At 40.1% G+C, this 19798-nt stretch overlaps 1 protein-coding gene across 3 annotated transcripts in view; it reads left to right on the forward strand.

The window, feature by feature from the left end:
* The first annotated feature begins 1394 nt into the window (after positions 1 to 1394).
* Positions 1395 to 19798, forward strand: part of SUMF1 (sulfatase modifying factor 1) — a 93987-nt gene continuing 75583 nt past the window's right edge. For 2 of the 3 annotated variants that reach the window (XM_058563449.1, XM_058563454.1), the window contains exons 1-2: positions 1395 to 1666; positions 13781 to 13954. In XM_058563449.1, the coding sequence (XP_058419432.1) occupies positions 1397 to 1666; positions 13781 to 13954 (444 nt within the window). In that variant the 5' untranslated portion in view covers positions 1395 to 1396. The remainder of the gene's footprint in view (positions 1667 to 13780; positions 13955 to 19798) is intronic. The other variant, XM_058563456.1, reaches the window with a different exon arrangement.

Genomic DNA, 19798 nt, shown 5'->3' on the forward strand with positions numbered 1-19798 from the left:
GTATTTAAGATGAGAACATCCACCATTTTGGTGAGCTGCTCAGTTTTTCCTCAGTTTCTCCCATGTATACATGTTACTAAACTTTGTTTGATTTTTTCCTGCTAACCTGCCTTTTTAATTATTTGTAGAGCCATAAGAACCATAAGGGAAAGGGCAGGGGAGAGGGATTCTCCATCTTCCCCTACATCAGCTTCAACAATGATCAACTCATGGCCAATTGTGCTTCATCTCTGGCCACCCCTTAATCACCTGTATTTTGGGAAGCAAATCCTTGACAGCGTATATTTTATCCATATATATATTTCAATACATATATCTCAAAGGAAGGGATTCTTTTAAAAACCATAACCATAAATATCATTATCACTCCTAAAGAACTAAAAACAAAATTGATAGTAATTTCTTAATTTTAGCAAATATCATAATTTGATTCAGTGGTCATATTTCCCTGATTATCCAAAAAATTTTGAGATCAGTAGGTTTGAACCAGTATTTAGATAAGGTTCCTATATTGCAGTTGGCTGAGATGTCATTTTTAATCTATTTAAGTTCCCGCTTCATCTTCTTTTTGTTCTTGTTTTGCTTTTTTTTTTTTTTCTTTGCTGAAGAACTTGGGTCCTATAAAATGGTGGTTCTCAAATTTTAGCGTGCATTAGTATGCATTAGAATCATCTGGGGAACTGGTTAAAAACACAGATTGCTGTGTCCTGTCCCCAGAGATTCTGATTCAATACTGCATTTCTAACAAGTTCCTAGGTGATGCTGCTGGTCAGGGACAACACTTTAAATGAGAGCCCCTGTTGCACATATTCCATAGTCTGGATTTCTCTGACTGTATTCCTTGGCGAAGTGTCCTTAAACACGTCCATCTTCCATTTTCCTTTCCCTAAGGGAAGCCTATTGAATCACATACAGTATAGCATAATGGTTAAAACTCAAGAGCTTGAGGCTATACGTTATAGACACTGAGACCCAGTGCGGCTGGATCTAAATCTCGTTTTTGACACGTATTTGCCACGTGACCTTGGGCAAGTCACTTAACTGCTCTGTAAACCCAATATTACAGGGACGTTGTGAGGATTAAATGAGATTCAAAAAGTGAAGTGCTTACTTAGCACAGTGAATGGAACATAGCAAATGCTCAATAAATTCGATTATAATTTTTTCAACCAAGGAATAATAATGGGGTGCATAGTCTATAGAAAGCCATGAATTTTGTAGGGTTTTGTTGTGTTTTTACGTCAACAGAGCCAAAGAGGAGCTCTCTAAAGGAGAGGTACCTGGAGACAGAGGGGCTGGGGGCAACTCTGAGGACCACTTAAGTCCGCCTAGGGTCTGGCCCCTTTAAGGAGGGCGGGCCACGTGACCCATAGGGTCACGTGGCTCACGGGACAACATGGCTGCGCCCGCGCTAAGGCCGGGTCGTGGACGCTGCCCCGGGCTAGGTCTCGTCCTCTTGCTGCCTCTGCTCTTTCTGCTAGGCAGGGCGGCAGAGGGCGAAGAGGCCGGAGCCAGCTCGGGCGCGGCGTCCGTCGCGGGGTCGTGCGGCTGCGGCTCTCCGCAGCGGCCCGGAGCCCATGGCAGCTCGGCGGTCGCGCACCGATACTCGCGGGAGGCGAACGCCCCGGGCCCGGTCCCCGGAGAGCGGCCGCTCGCGCTCACCAAGGTGCTCTCTCGATTCCCAGGAGAAGGGTGGGGGCCTCCAGGTTTCTGGACAGGATTGGGATGGGCAAGGCAAAGGGTTGGCAGGAAGGCAAGTAAAGATTGTAACCGCACACCAAATCGCGCACCTGCTGATCCGGTTTGATGAGGAGTTCCTCCTCCCTCCTCGCTCCCCAAAACGTCTGGGTCTTGGGGCTCAGCTTAATTCTGAGCATTAGGGAGTTTGGTTTGAGGACAGTTGTCCCTCTTTCTTACCTCCTACCTCCTATTTCCTCCTCCCTCCACCCTGTCTTCTTGATGAGCTTCTCAGAATTTTAAGTTAGATTCAGGTTTAAGTCGTGGGTTCCTCTCTTATGTGTGAAGGAATCAGGACACTGGGTCTCCACATTGTTGCATACTTACTCGTAGTCTCTTCTAATAGACTCTGCTTTTTGACGACAAGGACGTGTCTTATTTATCGTGCTATCCCCAGCACTTTAGCACATAGGAAGGACTAAGTCAACAATAGCGTTATTACTATTATTTATCTGTGCCTGGCACAGTGCCTCGATGTGTTATGTGCGAGGATATATAAATAACATTAATAACAACTATTACATACTTGATTCAGTCTGTCTACCAAGTACTTTGCATGTTGGTATGATTGTGGAAACAAACTAGAACCCAGGTCTTCTGACTCTTAAAGAATTGCTCCTTCTTGTATACCTAGTACACCCTTTCCTCCTCCTCCTTCCATCTTGCTTTTCTTTCCTCTGGGTTAATTCTGACCAGTTTTCAGGACTTAGGTGAGAGGTAACTTCCTCGGGCGGGCGTTACCTGATCTTCTCCCCTTCTTTCCCATTCAGTGTTTACACCTGCTGCCACAACAGTACGGATTAAGTCTGACATAACAATTATTAAAGATGCTTGTCTGCTGATGTCTCTCCCCAGCTAGGCTGTGAGGGTGGTGAGGCATCAGGACAATAAATTTGTGTCTCATGTATAGAGTGTTAGGAGGTTGGTAGCTAGTCTTCTCATTGTTTCTCCATCCTGTGTAATTATTGGCCTTTTAAATTTTTCCTGTTGTTCCTCAGAGGATGACCTGCATTGTTAGTATTTATCTTTTGTGTGGTGGTGAGCCCTGGTTACTATTGTAGTGTGTATTGGCCGTAATTATTTTAATTCCTGTGTAACTTGCATGGTAATTGATAATCAGTTTCTCCCCTCTTCTAAAGAGAGAGCCTTGTATCTGTTTATCTGCTTTGTCACTAACAGAGTAGCTGTCTTACTTGCGTGTACACATTGGTCTGTCTCAGAATTTTGCCTAGAACCTTCGGGCCAGTACTGAACATTCCTCTTTTTTTTTTTTTTTTTGTGAGGAAGATCAGCCCTGAGCTAACATCTGATGCCAATCCTCCTCTTTTTCTGAGGAAGACTGGCCCTGAGCTAACAAACATGCCCATCTTCCTCTACTTTACATGGGACGCCGCCACAGCTGGCTCCACAAGCAGTGCATCGGTGCGCGCCCGGGATCTGAACCAGCGAACCCAGGGCCCCCACAGCGGAGCGTGTGCCACTGGGCCAGCCCCTGAACATTCCTCTTTTTAAATGCTCCAACTTCCTGTTGGTTCCAGAATAGGATGTGGGTGGCAGTATCTTTTGAATCACATTTATAAGATATACATTTTTTCATCCCTTTAGAGTGTTTTTTTTTGTCTAGACTGAGTATCATATGGGTCATCTTTGGCTAGTTCTTGCATTTACTTTCTATAATGTTTGGAGGCATCCCAAGCTATTAGTAAACTAGCGGTTGCTGAGAACACAGCCCACAGCCTTCTAAGACTTTTAACCTAATGATTGAACTTGAAGTAGCTTTATTATGAACACAAAAGACCTCACAGCAGGCAGTTCTTTATCTCTCTGTTTTCCTTGGTTTCAAAGATTTTAGTTCATGTACAGATGACTTTGGTCTAATTCTGACACTTAGCCATTTATTCTAAATTCAGGAAGTCCAGTATTGTGGGAGAGGTACATGGTCGTAGTGAAAGCCCCTTTTCTCCCTTTCTTTCTTTTATTTTTAAAAGACTTTAGTTTTTTTAGAGCAGTTTTAGGTTCATAACAAAATTGAAAGGAAGGTACAGAGATTTCCCATTTACCCCCAAAACCCACACGTGCATAGCCTCCCCCATTATCAACATTCCCCACCAGAATGGTACATGTTACAACTGATGAACCTACGGTGACACATCATAATTACCCAAAGTCTATAGTTTTCCTTAGGGTGCATTCTTGATGTTGTACATTCTATGGGTTTAGACAAATGTGTAATGACATATATCTATCATTATAATACCTTAGAGTATTTTCATTGCCCTAAAAATCCCCTGTGATCTGCCTATTCATTCCTCCCTCTCCTCCCCACTGGCAACTACTGATATTTTTATTGTGTCTATAGTTTTGCTTTTTCCAGAATGTTGTATAATTGGAATCATATAGTATGTAGCCTTTTCAGATTTGCTTGTTTCACTTAGTCATATGCATTTAAGGTTCCTCCGTGTCTTTTCACAGCTTGATAGCTGATTTCTTTTTAGTGCTGATAATATTCCTTTGTCTGGATGTACCATAGTTTGTTTATCCATTCGCCTACTAAAGGGCATCTTGCTTGCTTCTAAGTTTTGGCAATTATGAATAAAACTGCTAGAAACATTTGTGTGCAGGTTTTTATGTGGAGATAAGTTTTCAACTCCTTTGGGTAAATACCTGGGAGCCTGATTGCTGGATCAAATGGCAAGAGTAAGCTTAGTTTTGTAAGAAATTGCCAAACTATCTTCCAAAGTGGCTGTACCATTTTGTATTCCTGCTAGCAATGTATGAGAGTTCTTATTACTCCACATCCTTGCTAGCATTTGGTGTTGTCTGTGTTCTAGATTTTGGCCATTCTAATAGTGTGTAGTGGTATCTTTTTGTTGTTTTAATTTGCATTTTTTGGTTGACATATGATGTGGAGCATCTTTGGTGTCTATATATCTTTGTGTTTCTATCAAGATCTTTGGCCCATGTTTGAACTGGATTTTTTTTTCTTATTGTTGAGTTTTAAGAGTTCTTTATATATTTTGGATAACAGTCCTTTATCAGATGTGTCTTCTGCCGATATTTTCTCCTGGTCTGTGGCTTGTCTTCTCGTTTTCTTGACATTGTCTTGTGCAGAACGGAAGTTTTTAATTTTAATGAAGTCCAGCTTAGCAATTTCTTTCATGGATGTTGCCTTTGATGTTGTATCTAAAAAGTCATCACCATGCCCAAGGGCATCTAGGTTTTCTCCTATGTTCTAGGAGTTTTACAGTTTTGTGTTTTTCATTTAGGTCTATGATCCATTTTGAGTTAATTTTTGTGAAGGGTGTAAGGTCTGTGTCTAGATTCATTTTTTATATATGTGGATGTCCAGTTATTCCAGCATTTGTTGAAGAGACTGTCTTTGCTCCATTGTATTGCCTTTGCTCTTTTATCAAAGATCAGTTGACTGTATTTATGGAGGTTTATTTCTGGGCTCTCTGTGCTGTTCCATGGATATATTTGTCTGTTCTTTCACTAATACACACTGTCTTGATTACTGTAGCTTTACAGTAAGTCTTGAAGCTGGGGAGCACCATTCCTTAAACTTTGTTTTTCTCTTTCAGCATTGTGTTGGCTATTCTGAGTCTTCTGCCTGTCCATATAAACTTTGGAATCAGTTTGTTGATATCCATAAAATAACTTGCTGGGATTTTGATTTTGATTGGGGTTGTGTTGAATCTATTTTTTCTTTGTTTTGTGTTTATTTAGTTTAATTCAACAAGTGTTTATTTGGCACATAGGATTCTGTCCTATGTCCTGGGCATAAAGAAAAGAAAAAGACCTATGCCCTACACTCAAGACATATACCCTCTGGCAGGTCTCTCTCTCTCTGTCTCTCTCTCTCTCACACATAGACACACACACACACACACACACACACAGTCACGTGTAAGCATCATTTTTCTATAATGACAGTACTATAGGATCTCTCTCTCTCTCACACATAGACACACACACACACACACACACAATCACGTGTAAGCATCATTTTTCTATAATGACAGTACTATAGGAGGAATGTGTACAAAGCACTTGGAGAGGAACAAAAGATTTGTTCTTCCTGGACAAGTCAGGAAGTGCCTCAAAGAAAAGGTCACATTTGGCTAGGCTTTGGAGGAGCCATTTTCGGGAGTTAGGGATGGAAGGGGATTGAAGGACCTTCTGAGATAGAGAAGAGCACGGGCACAAACAAAGCAAGCACATAGTGTGTTCTGGGAAATGTGAGTAATTTAAAGTTTCTGGGGGACGTTTTCACAGTTTTTACTGTGACACTTTTCAGGTGTGAGTCTTTTTTTGTATTTTAATTCATTTAATGAGCACTTGGCAAGATGAGGGACGCAGAGAAATAAAGAGCGCTGGTCTTTACGCTCAAGGAATTTACAGTTTCATTGGAAAGTTATGGCAGTAAAAATTGTCTGGGAAACAATATAGATATTTTAAAATTTTACTTAAGTTCTCCCTGGTTAAAATATATACATTTCTCCTTGAGAAAATTATCCTAACAATTTTCTACACAGCTTTTTATTTTGTAACAAGATAGCAAAACGTTTTAATCTCCGTATATCTTTCAAAACAGTTGTTTGAAATGCATTTAGAATCATGAGATGATAAACTTGTATGTGGTGTCTCTGTAAGTATAGGTAGTTTCAGACTTCATTTCCTGTCTGAGGATGTTTCTGATTGGGTAATGCGTACCCAGGTGTCAAGGCACGATTGAATGCCATCTCTTCCGTGAAACCTGTCCTCCAGGAAGAAGTAGTTTTTCTGTCCTTTAAATTCCCATAGCATTTTGTTGTTGTCTGATGGCAGCTTTATATACATATATTTATTTACTTTTTAAATTGAGGTCACATTGGTTTATAACATTGTATAATTTTCAGGTGTACATCTTTATATTTCCACTTCTGTATAGACTGCATCATGTTTACCACAAAAGTCTAGTTGCCATCTTTCACATGTGCCCATTTACCCCTCTCATCCTCCTCCTGCCCCCTTCCCCTCTGGTAACCACCAATCTGGTCTCTGTTTCTATGTGTTTGTTTGTTTATCTTCCACATATGAGTGAAATCACATGGTATTTGTCTTTCTCTGTCTGACTTATTTCAGTTAGCGTGATACCCTCAAGGACCGTCCATGTTATCACAGATGGCAAGATTTCATTTTTTTATGGCTGATTAATATTACGTTGTATAAATACACACACACACACACACACACACACACACCCCAAATCTTCTTTATCTGTTCATCCATTGATGGGCACTTAGGTTTCTTCCAAGTCTTAGGTATTGTGAATAATGCTGCAGTGAACACAGGGGTGCATATATCTTTCGAATTAGCGTTTTCATGTTCTTTGGATAAATGCCCAGAAGTGGGATAGCTGGATCATCTGGTATTTCTGTTTTTAATTTTTGAGGAATCTCCATACTGTTTTCATTATTGGCTGTACCAATTTACGTTCCTACCAGCAGTGTACGAGGGTTCCTTTTCCTCCACATCCTCTCCAACGCTTGTTGTTTCTTGTCTTTTTAATAATAGCCATTCTGACAGGCATGAGGTGATATCTCATTATAGTTTTGATTTGTATTTACCTAATAATTAGTGATGTTGAACATCTTTTCATGTGCCTGTTGGCCATCTGTATAGGAAAAATGTCTGTTCATACCCTCTGCCCATTTTTTGATTGTGTTGTTTTTTTCTTGTTGAGTTGTATGAGTTCTATAAAGAACTCATACAACTCATTGGTTATATGATTTGCAAACATTTTCTCCCTGTTGGTAGGTTGTCTTTTTGTTTTGTTGATGGTTTCCTTTGCCATGTAGAAGCGTTATAGTTTGATGTAGTCCCATTTGTTTATTTTTTCTTTTGCTGCCCTTGCCTGGGGAGACATGATATTCATAAAGATACTGCTAAGACTGATGTCAAAGAGCATAATGCCTGTGTTTTCTTCTAGGAATTTTATGGTTTCAGGTCTTACATTCAAGTCTTTAATCCATTTTAAGTTAATTTTTGTGTATGGTGTAAGATAATAGCCTAGCTTCATTCTTTTGCATGTGGCTGTCCAGTTTTCCCAACACTGTTTATTGAAAAGACCTTCCTTTCTCCATTGTGTATTCTTGGCTCCTTTGTTGAAGATTAGCTGTCTGCAGATGTGTGGTTTTATTTCTGGGCTCTCAATTCTGTTCCCTTGATCCATGTCTCTGTTTTTCTGCCAGTACCATGCTGTTTTGATTACTATAGCTTTGTAGTATATTTTGAAATCAGGGAGTGTGATACCTCCAGCTTTGTTCTTTTTTCTCAGGGTTGCTTTGGCTATTTGGAGTCTTTTGTTGTTCTATATAAATTTTAGGATTCTTTGTTCTATTTCTGTGAAAAATGTCCTTGGAATTGTGGTTGGGATTGCATTGAATCTGTAGATTACTTTAGGTAATATGGACATTTTAACTATGTTAATTCTTCCAATCCATGAGCATGGAATATCTTTCTATTTCTTTGTCTTTTTCAATTCTTTCAGTAGTACTACAGTTTTCAGTCTTTCACCTCTTTGGTTAAATTTGTTCCTAGGTGTTTTATTCATTGTGTTGCAATTGTAACTGGGATTGTATTCTTGATTTCTTTTTCTGCTAGTTCGTTGTTAGTGTATAGAAATGTGAGTGATTTTTGTATGTTGATTTTGTATCCTGCAGCTTTACCATATTCATTTATTGTTTCTAATAGTTTTTTTGGTGGATTCTTTAGGGTTTTCTATATATATATAATCATGTCATCCACAAATAGTGACAGTTTTACTTCTTCTGTATATTTTCTTTAATGTAGTGTTACTTGTGTAGTTGTCTGATATCTCATTCTACATGGGAAGCATTTTTAGACCTGTTTTAATCTCTCTGTTACACATTTTAGGCATTCGGTAACAATTTCTTGAGTGATCTCTTACCTTTTTTGGTGGATACAATATTGAGAAACTGAGTGGGAGTAAAAGATATCAGATATTTTTTAAAGAAAACTGTGTAAAATATTCTTTTGCAGTATCTCATCCTCCCAAGAATCTAGTGAGAGATATTAACCCCCACTTTACAGATGAGGCAACTGAGGCTTAGTAGAATGATAAATCACAGGGCTTGAAGGAACTTGAATGCTATTCCATCTATGAATAGTGTCTGTCTGTGCAGGCAGTAGAGTAGGAGAATGGTATCGATAGATAAGCCCTGTATGGACAGATAAAGCAGCAGTTTGTGGACAGATCCACAGAGCATGCTTTTCTTGTTATTCACCTGGCTTTCTCCTGAGCCTTTAGCTTTCTATGTTAGGTTTGAGGAGAGGAAAGAAGGAAAAGAGAGAAGAGCTACACAAAAGAGGTACACATAAACTTATTTCACTTTTGTGTATAAGACAAAAATCTCAGCAAGTGAAAAAAAAAAGATAATTAAAACTGGCTTAAGCAGAAAAAAAATTGAGAGATGGGACATTTATGGGCTTTCATAGTTGGGAGTTCAAGAGTAGATATGGCCCCAGACACAGCTGGATCCAGGGCCTCAGGCAGCATCTCCAGGTCCCTCTTTTTGGCTATCTCTTGGCTCTCTTTCAGCATTGGCTCTGTTTTCAGGTAATATCCCTTCTCCTCCTAATTAAATAGCTGGAAGAGAGAGTTCCCCTTTCCTCATAGCTCCAGCAAAAGTTCTGAGATCAGCTTTGATTGGGTCGTGAACCTATCCCTAATTATGTCTCTGTGGTCAAAAGAATGCCATGATTCGCCAGGCCTGAGTCACAAGAGGTAGAGTCGAGTCATCCACCTGAGCCAGGTATACGTAGAGAGTTGAAGAAGGGGTTTTCAAAGGGATGTGAGGCTTTTACAAGAACAAGGGGGCATGGGTGCTGGGTGGGCAAGAATAATGGAAGCCTACTGCACCTGGCTGGAGTGTGTAGCCCAAATACGGTTCTAGTGATAATAGAGTCATTCTCGACTTCAACTTTGCCTCTGGCTTACGTGGCAGTGGCAGAAACTGTGGTGTGGCAAAGGGGGTTTTAACTTATTTTCGAGGAGAAATGGATTGTTTGAATCTGGACCTTGAGTGAAGACTTGATTAAAATGGTTCTTTTTATTTGGCTTAGGGTCCTATAGAATGAGATGCTCTGGATTTTACTAGAATGACAGTTTACATTTGTAGGACAGAAAACTTCACATCATTAGTGAAAACTGGAAATTGTGATCCAGTCAGAGCAATGCAGGCTGTTTTTATCTATAGCCAACAGAATGGAAACTTGGCTTATTCAGTGCTGGTTATCTCTGATGGTTAATGAAAGAATTAAAAAAAACTAGGCCAGGAGTCCACAGTGGAAGTCATGATTGTATTAGCATTGTGGGTACTCACCTTAATTGCAAAACTTCATTAGGTACGATGGGCACAGTTTCCTGTGGGCCTTGTCTTTGCACTGAGGGATGAGCAACTATTCTCAGAATAGGGCCTACTTGTCTGCTGCCGGAAAGCTTTTTTTTTCCTTTAAGTCCTTTATGAAACCTTTTATTAGATCATTTTAATAATCATTTTAAGACTACTCTTGAAGCTTTTGTCTGAAGTCTGTTTTTCTGTTTCTTTGCGGAGCTGCTTAAAATTCTGACTTCTCTTCTAAGGACTGAGGAATCTTGTGTCCCAGACACTTGGAGAATAATGAGAATAATGCATGAACCTAGTTCAGTCTTTGAGCAGAGTCTATTAAACAAATTTCACTATGATGCAGACATGCTAACCACGTCTAGGACTGTGTTACAAGTGAAATAGAATTTTTGTAATTATAATTATGAATAATTCATGGTAGATTCCTTATTGTATTCATGATCTCACTCATTCAGTCGATATTTTTTGAGTGTCTGCTGTGAACTATGCACCATACTAGGCACTGGGGATATAGAAATGAAAACTTTATTTCTGGTCCCCAAGGAGTCTAGGATCTAGAGAAGGTGAAAACACGTCATTAAAATACTGTGTGTGTCAGTTGTTAGGACAGATAGAGGTACACATCAGAGGAACCCAAATGAGGGGCATATGACCGAGCCAGGGAAATGCAGGCAGCAAAGGCCTCCTGGAGGAGGTGACCATCATGGAGGAGGTGATCCTTGAACACTGACGTTATTTACAAAGAGACAAAGAAAATGCAAGTGGAGTACAGGGTGTGAGAGATGGTGAGAGATTAGGCGCTGAGTTTAGATATTTTATTTTATCCTGAAAGGTGATGGCGATCCCTGAAGAGTTTAAGTAGGAATGGGGTATGATCAGATTGACACTTTGTTTTATTGTTTATTTTTTTGAATAGACAGTACATTTATATGGTTTCAAATAAAAAAAATAATAATATAGAAGGGTATATAGTGAAAAATTTTCCACTTACCTGATAACCTTCCCCTCAAACAACCCCTGCATGAGTTTCTTGTATATCTTCTTAAAACTATGTTCTGCAAATAGAAGCAACTACAAAAATCCGTGACTCCATTTTTCCCCCACCTCCTTTCGTACAGATGGTAGTACACCATGCGTACTGTGGTGCACTTGCTGTGTTCACTTAGCTCTTTCTCTTGGCGAGATCTCTCCATATCAATGTAGTAAAATCATCTTTTCTTTCTTTTGTTTTCATTGTTGTTCTTTTCTTATGGCTGCTTAATTTTCTGATGGCCCGTAATTTACTTAGCCAGTCCACTGTTGATGGACATTTAGGTTTTTTCTAATTTTTTTCTGTTACAAACAGAGCTGTAACAAATTGCATTGGAGATAGAAGACTGGCATTTCAGAAAGTTCAGTAAGGGCTTAAATATTAGTTGAATGAATGATTGAATGGAAGGTAGATGAGTTAGAGAGGAGCAGGGAGGGATGTGAAAGGATGAGACTGGAGATGGGGAGTCCAATTGTGAGGTTACTGCAATTATCTGGGAATAGAAAAGAGGGGAGAGATTAGAGGGATATATGTTTAGGAGATCTGGTAAGACTAGGTGACCTGAGTAATGTGATTAGGGGACGGTGTAGTCAAGCATGATTTCTTAGAATAATAGTAATACATTGGACAAATAATAAGACATTTATGACCCATATGTCATAGATAAAAATAGCTTCATTGTCATTGGGAAATACAAGCACAGAGTTGAAGGCAACCAGTTGCAAAGACAGCCAGTGGAAATAGAAAGTAGGAATCACTGAGTGTTGATTGCTACTTGCTGTTTCTTCTGATCTGGTTTTTCTAACTCTTCTGCTCTTATTGCTAAACCACTTTCTCTTTTTATTCCAACTAGTTATCTTTTTAGACTTCTTTTATCCTCCCTTAATTTGAACCCTTGTTTTATAGATCAGACACCTGACAATTCCTCAGGTGCTGAGAAATCAATGAATTGAGTTTTCACTCAGATGATTAGAAAGTAAGACAATGTGTAAGACATCTTCATCAACACTTGTTATTGTCCATCTTTTTGGTTAGAGCCATGCTAGTGGGCCTGAAGTGGAATCTCTTTGTAGTTTTGATTTTCATTTCCTTAATGACTCATTGTGTTGCACATGGGCATATGTTTTTTTTTTAAATTTTTTAATTGATGTCTGAATAGTTTATAACATTGTGAAATTTTGGTTGTACATTATTGTTTGTCAGTCACCATATAGATGCCTCCCTTTACCCCTTGTGCCCACCTCCCAACCCCCTTGCGCCTGGTAACCACCTTACAGTTCTCTCTGTCCATGTGTTGGTTTATATTCCACATATTAGTGAAATCATGCCGTGTTTGTCTTTCTCTTTCTGGCTTATTTCACTTAACATAATACAGGCCTGTGTTTTTAACTGAAAATTTTTGGTGTAATCCTCGACCCTATGTTCAGTGCTGGGAATACAGGTGTGAACAAGGCAGCCTCGGTCACTGCTCTCTTGGAGTTTAGACTTTATGTGGGATGGTAGATAGGAACAAAATAATTACAGTTAGAGTCTTAATAAGAAATTAATTAAGGACAAGGACATAACAAGGACGAGACATGGACCCTTAATAAACTTTTTAGATTTTCTATTCAGTGATTTAAGTCTTTTCCATTATCATTGGAGGCCCAAATTCATTCAGTGGGTTTTTAAAGATATTATATATGACATTTTTACATTTGCTTTTAAAAATAATTCAAAAGAAATGAGAGCATATTAAAGGAAAAAAATACACAAATGTGTAAAGAAGTGGAATATTCTACCTGCCTCTGCACTCCAGCCATTAGCAGCTTGGTGACTGTTGCTCCAGATCTGTTTCCATAGCATGCACAAATTTGCATCATCTAGAGTTCTTTTTTTTTTTGCTGAGGAAGATTTGCCCTGAGCTAACATCTGTTGCCAATCTTCCTCTTTTTGCTTGAGGAAGATTCAGCCCGAACTAAAATCTGCCAGTCTTCCTCTTTTTCCTATGTGGATCACTGTCACAGCATGACCGCTGCCGAGTGGTGTAGGTCTGCACCCGGGAACCAAACCCAGGCTGCCGAAGTGAAGCGTGATGAACTTAACCACTAGGCCATGGGGCTGGCCCTTCATGTAGAGTTTTTTTTTTTTTGTGAGGAAGATTGGCCCTGACCTAACATCTGCCCATCCTCCTCTTTTTTGCTGAGGAAGACTGGCCCTGGGCTAACATCGATGCCCATCTTCCTCCACTTTATATGGGACGCCGCCACAGCGTGGCTTGATAAGCGGTGCGTCGGTGCGTGCCTGGGATCTGAACCGGCAAACCCCAGGCCGCCGCAGGAGAGCGCGCGCACTTAACCACTTGTGCCACCGCGCGGGCCCCTCATGTAGAGTTTTGACTAAAGAAACTGCTTTCCTAAAGAATTTTCACTTCTTTTTTGTGACTAGTGATTCACTTTCTTTGGAATATGGAGTGATTTTACTGATTTTACAGTGATTTCTGTTGCGGGGGGGTGGGGATTACTAACTATTGGGTGCTTCCTGTGTGCTGGTGTTCTGCACTTAACGCAGGTTCACTTTGGCTGTGATGGCATGACTCCCCATGTTTCCCCTTTCACTGCAGATGGTCCCCATCCCTGCTGGAGTGTTTACGATGGGCACAGATGATCCTCAGATAAGGCAGGATGGGGAAGCACCTGCAAGGAGAGTCGCTATTGATGCCTTTTACATGGATGCCTATGAAGTCAGTAACGCTGAATTTGAGAAGTTTGTGAATGCAACTGGCTATTTGACAGAGGTAATGGGGTTAGGATGGGGAGGGAGGACTTGTTCTTTTCTAACGTCAATTAATCACTTTTTACTATGTGCCCAGCGCTGTGCTAAGCACTTTATGTATATTTCATCTAACTTAATTCTCGTAGCAACCCCGTGAGGCAGGTTATTTTTCAGGTAGCAAACTGAGGATTAGAAAAGTGATTTGCCTTGAGTTGTACAGCTGGTTAGTGGTGGAGCTGGGATTCAAGCCTGGCCAATGTGACCCCAGGGCCTGTGTTCGTAACCATTATGCTATATTGTGTCAGTGCTTTAATATGCCAGTGAGTGCCACTATCCACTCTGGCTTTGAGATAACAGCATGTAAAGTCAGGCCACTTTTCCCTCTCAAAAAATTGTAGTTTGGTTGTTCCTGAAGCATTATGTATTTCCTAAGTGGCAGATGTGGAAGTGCAGCTTTTCATTTGTGTGGTTTTATTCCAATGCCTGACAACTCATAAGCTCTCCTGTGGCAGTTCCAGGCTTTATCCTGTGGTCACTGAGTCACAAAGCATGGTTCTGAAAGTGGATGTTTGCTCTAAATGGGAGTAAGAAGATGGAGGCTTTCTAGTTTATGAAAGTTTCTGTAAGTGTCGAAAAGATACTTGTTTTGTAGGCTTACCATTTTCTCTTGCCAAAGGACTTTACCCTTGCCTTCAGTTTGTGAAGTTCTTGTTCTTTTTTTTTTTTCCAGGCCAAAACTATCTCTTTTTTATTCAAAGATAATTTGAGAGTGACTGCTGAAAGCAAAACAACATTGAAATTTGGTTTTGCATTGTCACGTTTCTTTGGAATTTCATAATATATACAAAGTGGTTGTCTTTTTTTGTACCTGTTTGTCCCTGTTCTTGATACTCTCAGGTCAAGTTCCTCAATAGTCTACTTAAGTTAGAAGAAGACTTCTAAGGGAAAAAGCTTCTTTTAGACTAGAGTTCTCCAGGAAGATGAGATGGAATAAGCAGAATTTAGGGCATCCAGGAACATGGATGGGGGAAAATTACATCTGGATTTTTACTACCCTCTAACTGAAATTTAGCATTTCCTTCAATTATGAAGCAGACAACAAACCATAGTAATAGTAGCAATACCTATGATTTTGTCACCAGTAGAAATTACAGACATTTTTTGTACCATTATTGTTGTTGTAGATATCTTGAAATATTGTTTGCGTTTATCCCCACTTTAGAAATGATGATAACTATGAGACCTGCCACTAGATCTTATTTAATATATTGATAAAGAGCATGTATATATTGCTATAGCACAAATTTGTTTTATTAATATTTTGATGTAACTAGTTTTCTTTGTAATCGTGTTGATTTTGTTTTATACATTTAAACATGTCACTCTGAGAAGGAAGTCCTTTGGCTTCACCATACTGCTAAAGGGGTCCAGGGCACAAAAAGGGTTAAGAACTCCTGCCTTGGATAAGATGCTTCATATTTTTATGGCCTTTGCAGTTTTTTCCTGTCCCTTCAGCTTCATTTTACATCACACTCCACTTGCTTACTTTGTTCTGGCCCAGCTGATTTTGGTTCTATTCCTTGAAAACACGATACTCTTTTCTGTCTTGGAGGCTCAGCCCATATCTTCTGCCTGCTTGGAATTTCTTGCTCCCTTGCCTGTCCTTTTTGCATGGCCAGCTCCTCTCATTCTTGAGTCATCTCAACTTAAATGGCCCTTTCTCAAGGAGGCTTCCTCTGCCCACTGTATCAAAAGGAGCCTTCTCTCGATACTCTTTACCTTACAAGGTCAAGTAAAGTTGTAATTATTTTCTTCTTTTCTTTATTTGACTTGATTTTTGTCTGTGCCCCGACGTGTAGGCACGATACGAACAGGGACCATGCCTATCTAATATAGACCTTGTTTCTCCGTCATTTAGCCCAAAGCTGGGCACATGGTAGGTGTTTGATACATGTTGTTGTATGAAGGAATGGTTTAGGTACTCAGGCATGGTGGTGCCACAGGGGAATACAGGAAGAAGAGCCAGGGTGAAGAAAAGATGATGAGCTCTATTCAGGAAAAAGAATTGAGGTACTCGTAAGGTCTGAAATACAGGGATCCAGTAGGCAGGTAATACCATCTAGTTAGGACAGGACTGGCCTGGAGGTTGAGATGTGAGAGTCATTTGAAGTGCTGGTGGTCGTTAAAGCAATGAGATTGAAAGAGATTATCTAGCAGTAGGTCAGTGTATTTCACCAGCTGAGCTGATCACACATGCAGGTTCCTTGGCCTCACCCCAGATCTTCAGAATCAGAATCTCTGGGGTTGGAGGGCAGTAATCTTAAGTACTATCAGCTGACTTAACTACTAACAAACTGGCCAGGTTATCTCAGCTGCACAAAGCCTGAGAGGCCTGGTGTAGAGTAAGAAGAAGAGAGCCAGGGGCAGAGCGCTGGGGAGCAACAGTGTTTTAGGGGCTAGAAGGAGAGCCCATGTATGTCAGGAGATGAGTAAGAAGAGTCAGAAATGGAGCACAAAAACTAGGAGAGGAGAATCATGAGACCAAGGGACGAGGGTGGCTGTTTGCAGAATGGAGTCACATACAACAAAGAGAACCAGATGAGAATTTGAGACAGTAATGTTAAATAAAAATAATTAAGGAGTGACGTCAGTGTCATGGCGGAGTGAGCTTTCTTGTAAACTCTTCCCCTGATAAGATACAACAAAAGGGACAGTCACAGACCAACAAGGGAGTCTCACACAGCAAAAAGGAAGATTGGAAAGACCCACAATGCTGCACATCTGAGAGTGGACCTGCTGGAGCTCCCGGAGAAAGTGGGGAGAGGTAAGGAGAAATCCTCTCCCTCCTCATCAGACCGGCGATTTGGGTCCGTGCGGCTCCCAGAGAGGGGGGCGGCCCTCTGTGTGGAAACCGTACATCTTTGGGCTCTCTCAGCCAGTGGGAAACTCCCACACAGAGGACTCATGACTGCTGCAGGGGTGCCATCAACATTTGAGCACCCCAGGAGAGCGGATAATGAGGGGTGAGCAAGAAGTCTCCCATTCCAGGGACCCAGCGGGCAAAAGAGAGAGCCCCCCCACTCCCCCCAACCCCACATGCCTGACACTGCAGCTCAGCTGACCAGACAGAGCGGCCGGGGCGGATCGCAGGTAGGCGGCCTGTGGCCGCAGAGCAGCCAGGGCGGAGCGCGAGGGTCTCAGATTACACAGCCCTTAACCCCCACATGGTGGCGGCAGGTGGAAACTATAACCAGATATTTCCAGGATGTGGAAAAACAAAGCGAATACAGGAACCACAATGCAAAGGTACATTAAATCGCCAGACAGAAGGAAAATGACAAGCAACCAAAAATCAACCCTGAAGGCACAGAAATCCATAACTTAAATGAGAGAGAATTCAAAATAGCTATCATGAGAAAGCTCAATGAAATACAAGGCAACACAGATAAACAATTCAATGAGATAAGGTGTTTCTTCACAAAAGAGATTAAAATCATAAAGAAAAACCGATCTGTATTGATGGAGATGAAAAACACAATGGAGGAGATAAAGGAGAATCTGGAATCTTTAAGGAACAGAGCTGACAATATGGAGGAAAGAATTAGCATTATAGAGGATAGGAATACAGATATGCTTCTGATGGCGGAGGAGAGAGAACTAAGACTAAAAAGAAATGAAGAAAGTCTCCGAGAAATATCTGACTCAATTAGGAAATGTAACATAAGAATTATAGGTATTCCTGAGGGAGAAGAGAGGGAAAGAGAAACAGAGAGCTTATTCAAGGAAGTAATAGTTGAGGACTTCCCAAATCTGGGGAAGTAGCAGGAAATACCAGTAAGTGAAGCCAATAGGTCGCCTAAATACGTCAGCAGGCAAAGGCCCACCCCACGGCATACAGTGGTAAGGCTGGCTAAAGTCAATGACAAAGCAACAATTTTAAGGGCAGCTAGACAAAAACAAAAAATAACGTACAAAGGAACTCCCATCAGGCTCTCACCGGATTTCTCAACAGAAACTTTATGGGCTAGGAGAGACTGGAATGATATATTCAAAATACTGAAAGACCAAAACTTTGAGCCAAGAATACTCTATCCAGCAAAAATATCCTTCAAATATGATGGAGAAATAATAACATTCCCAGATAAACAAAAGCTAAGGGAGTTCATGGCCATGAGACCCCCACTACAAGAAATGCACAAGAAGGCCCTCAGGCCTGAAAAAAAGAAGAGAAAGGGAATACAAAGCTTGGAGCAAGGAGAAAAATAGGTAGACAAAATCAGAAAAATAGTAGATCTTTAGCAGAATAGGTAAGCAACCACTTAAATACCAAAATCAAAGATCAAAGGAAGGAAAACACCAAAAATAAATACAACCTCATCACTATAAACACACACCTGTAACACAAGACAGAATAAGTTGTAACAAGAATAACTTAGAAGGGGAAGAGGAAAGAGATCGAATTGACTTAGTATAAGGAGATAAGAGACCATCAGATAATGGACTATCTCATGCAAAAGACTTTTTATACAAACCTCAACGTAACCACTAAACAAATAATCAAAACAAAATCACATATGATAAATAAAGAGAAAACTAGAAGAGTCATAAGACAGAACAACCAAACTGAATTGGCAGTCCAAAACAAATGGGACAAGAAACAAAGGAAATGCAAAAGAACCAGAAAATAAGTGACAAAACAGCAACATTCAGCCCTCATATTTCAATAATTACCCTAAATGTAAATGGATTGAACTCTCCAATCAAAAGATACAGAGTGGCGGATGGATTAAAAAGCAAGACCCAACAATATGCTGCCTCCAGGAAACACATCTCAGCTCTAAAGACAAGCACAGGCTCAGAGTGAAAGGATGGAAGTCAATACTCCAAGCTAATGGCAAACAAAAGAAAGCAGGTGTTGCCATACTCATATCAGACAAAGTAGACTTCAAGATAAAACAGGTTAAGAGAGACAAAGAAGGGCAATATATAATGATAAAAAGGACACTCCACCAAGAAGACATATCAATTATAAATATATATGCATCCAATCTAGGAGCACCAAAGTACATAAAGCAGCTATTAACAAACCTAAAAGGAGACATTAACAACAACACAATAATCGTAGGGGATCTTAATACCCCACTTACATCAATGGATAGATCATCCAGACAAAAAGTCAGTAAAGAAATAGTGGACTTAAATGAAAAACTGGATGAGATGGACCTAGTAGACATATACAGAGCACTCCATCCCAAAACAGCTGACTACACATTCTTAAGCGCACATGGAACATTCTCAAGGATAGACCATATGTTGGGAAACAAAGCAAGCCTCAATAAATTTAAGAAGATTGAAATCATAAGAAGCATCTTTTCAGACCATAATGCTATGAAACTGGAAATCAACTACGAGAAAAAAACTGGGAAAGTGACAAAGATGGGGAGATTAAACAACATGCTACTGAACAACCAATGGATCATTGATGAAATTAAAGGAGAAATCAAAAAATATCTGGAAACAAACAAAAATGAAAATATGCCATACCAAATCATATGGGATGCAGCAAAAGCAGTCCTGAGAGGGAAACTCAGCGATAGAAGCCCACCTTAACAAGCAAGAAAAAGCCCAAATAAGCAGCCTTAATTTAACAGAACTAGAAAAAGAAGAACAAACAAAGCCCAAAGTCAGCAGAAGGAGAGAAATAATAAAAATCGGAGCAGAAATAAATGAAATTGAAACCAAAAAACCAGTAGAAAGGATTAATGAAACAAAGAGTTGGTTCTTTGAGAAGATAAACAAAATTGACAAACTGTTAGCCAGACTTATTAAGAAAAAAAGAGAAAAGGCTCAAATAAATAAAATTAGA

This window comes from Diceros bicornis, chromosome 2 (assembly GCF_020826845.1).
Source record: "Diceros bicornis minor isolate mBicDic1 chromosome 2, mDicBic1.mat.cur, whole genome shotgun sequence".
Lineage (NCBI taxonomy): Eukaryota > Metazoa > Chordata > Mammalia > Perissodactyla > Rhinocerotidae > Diceros > Diceros bicornis.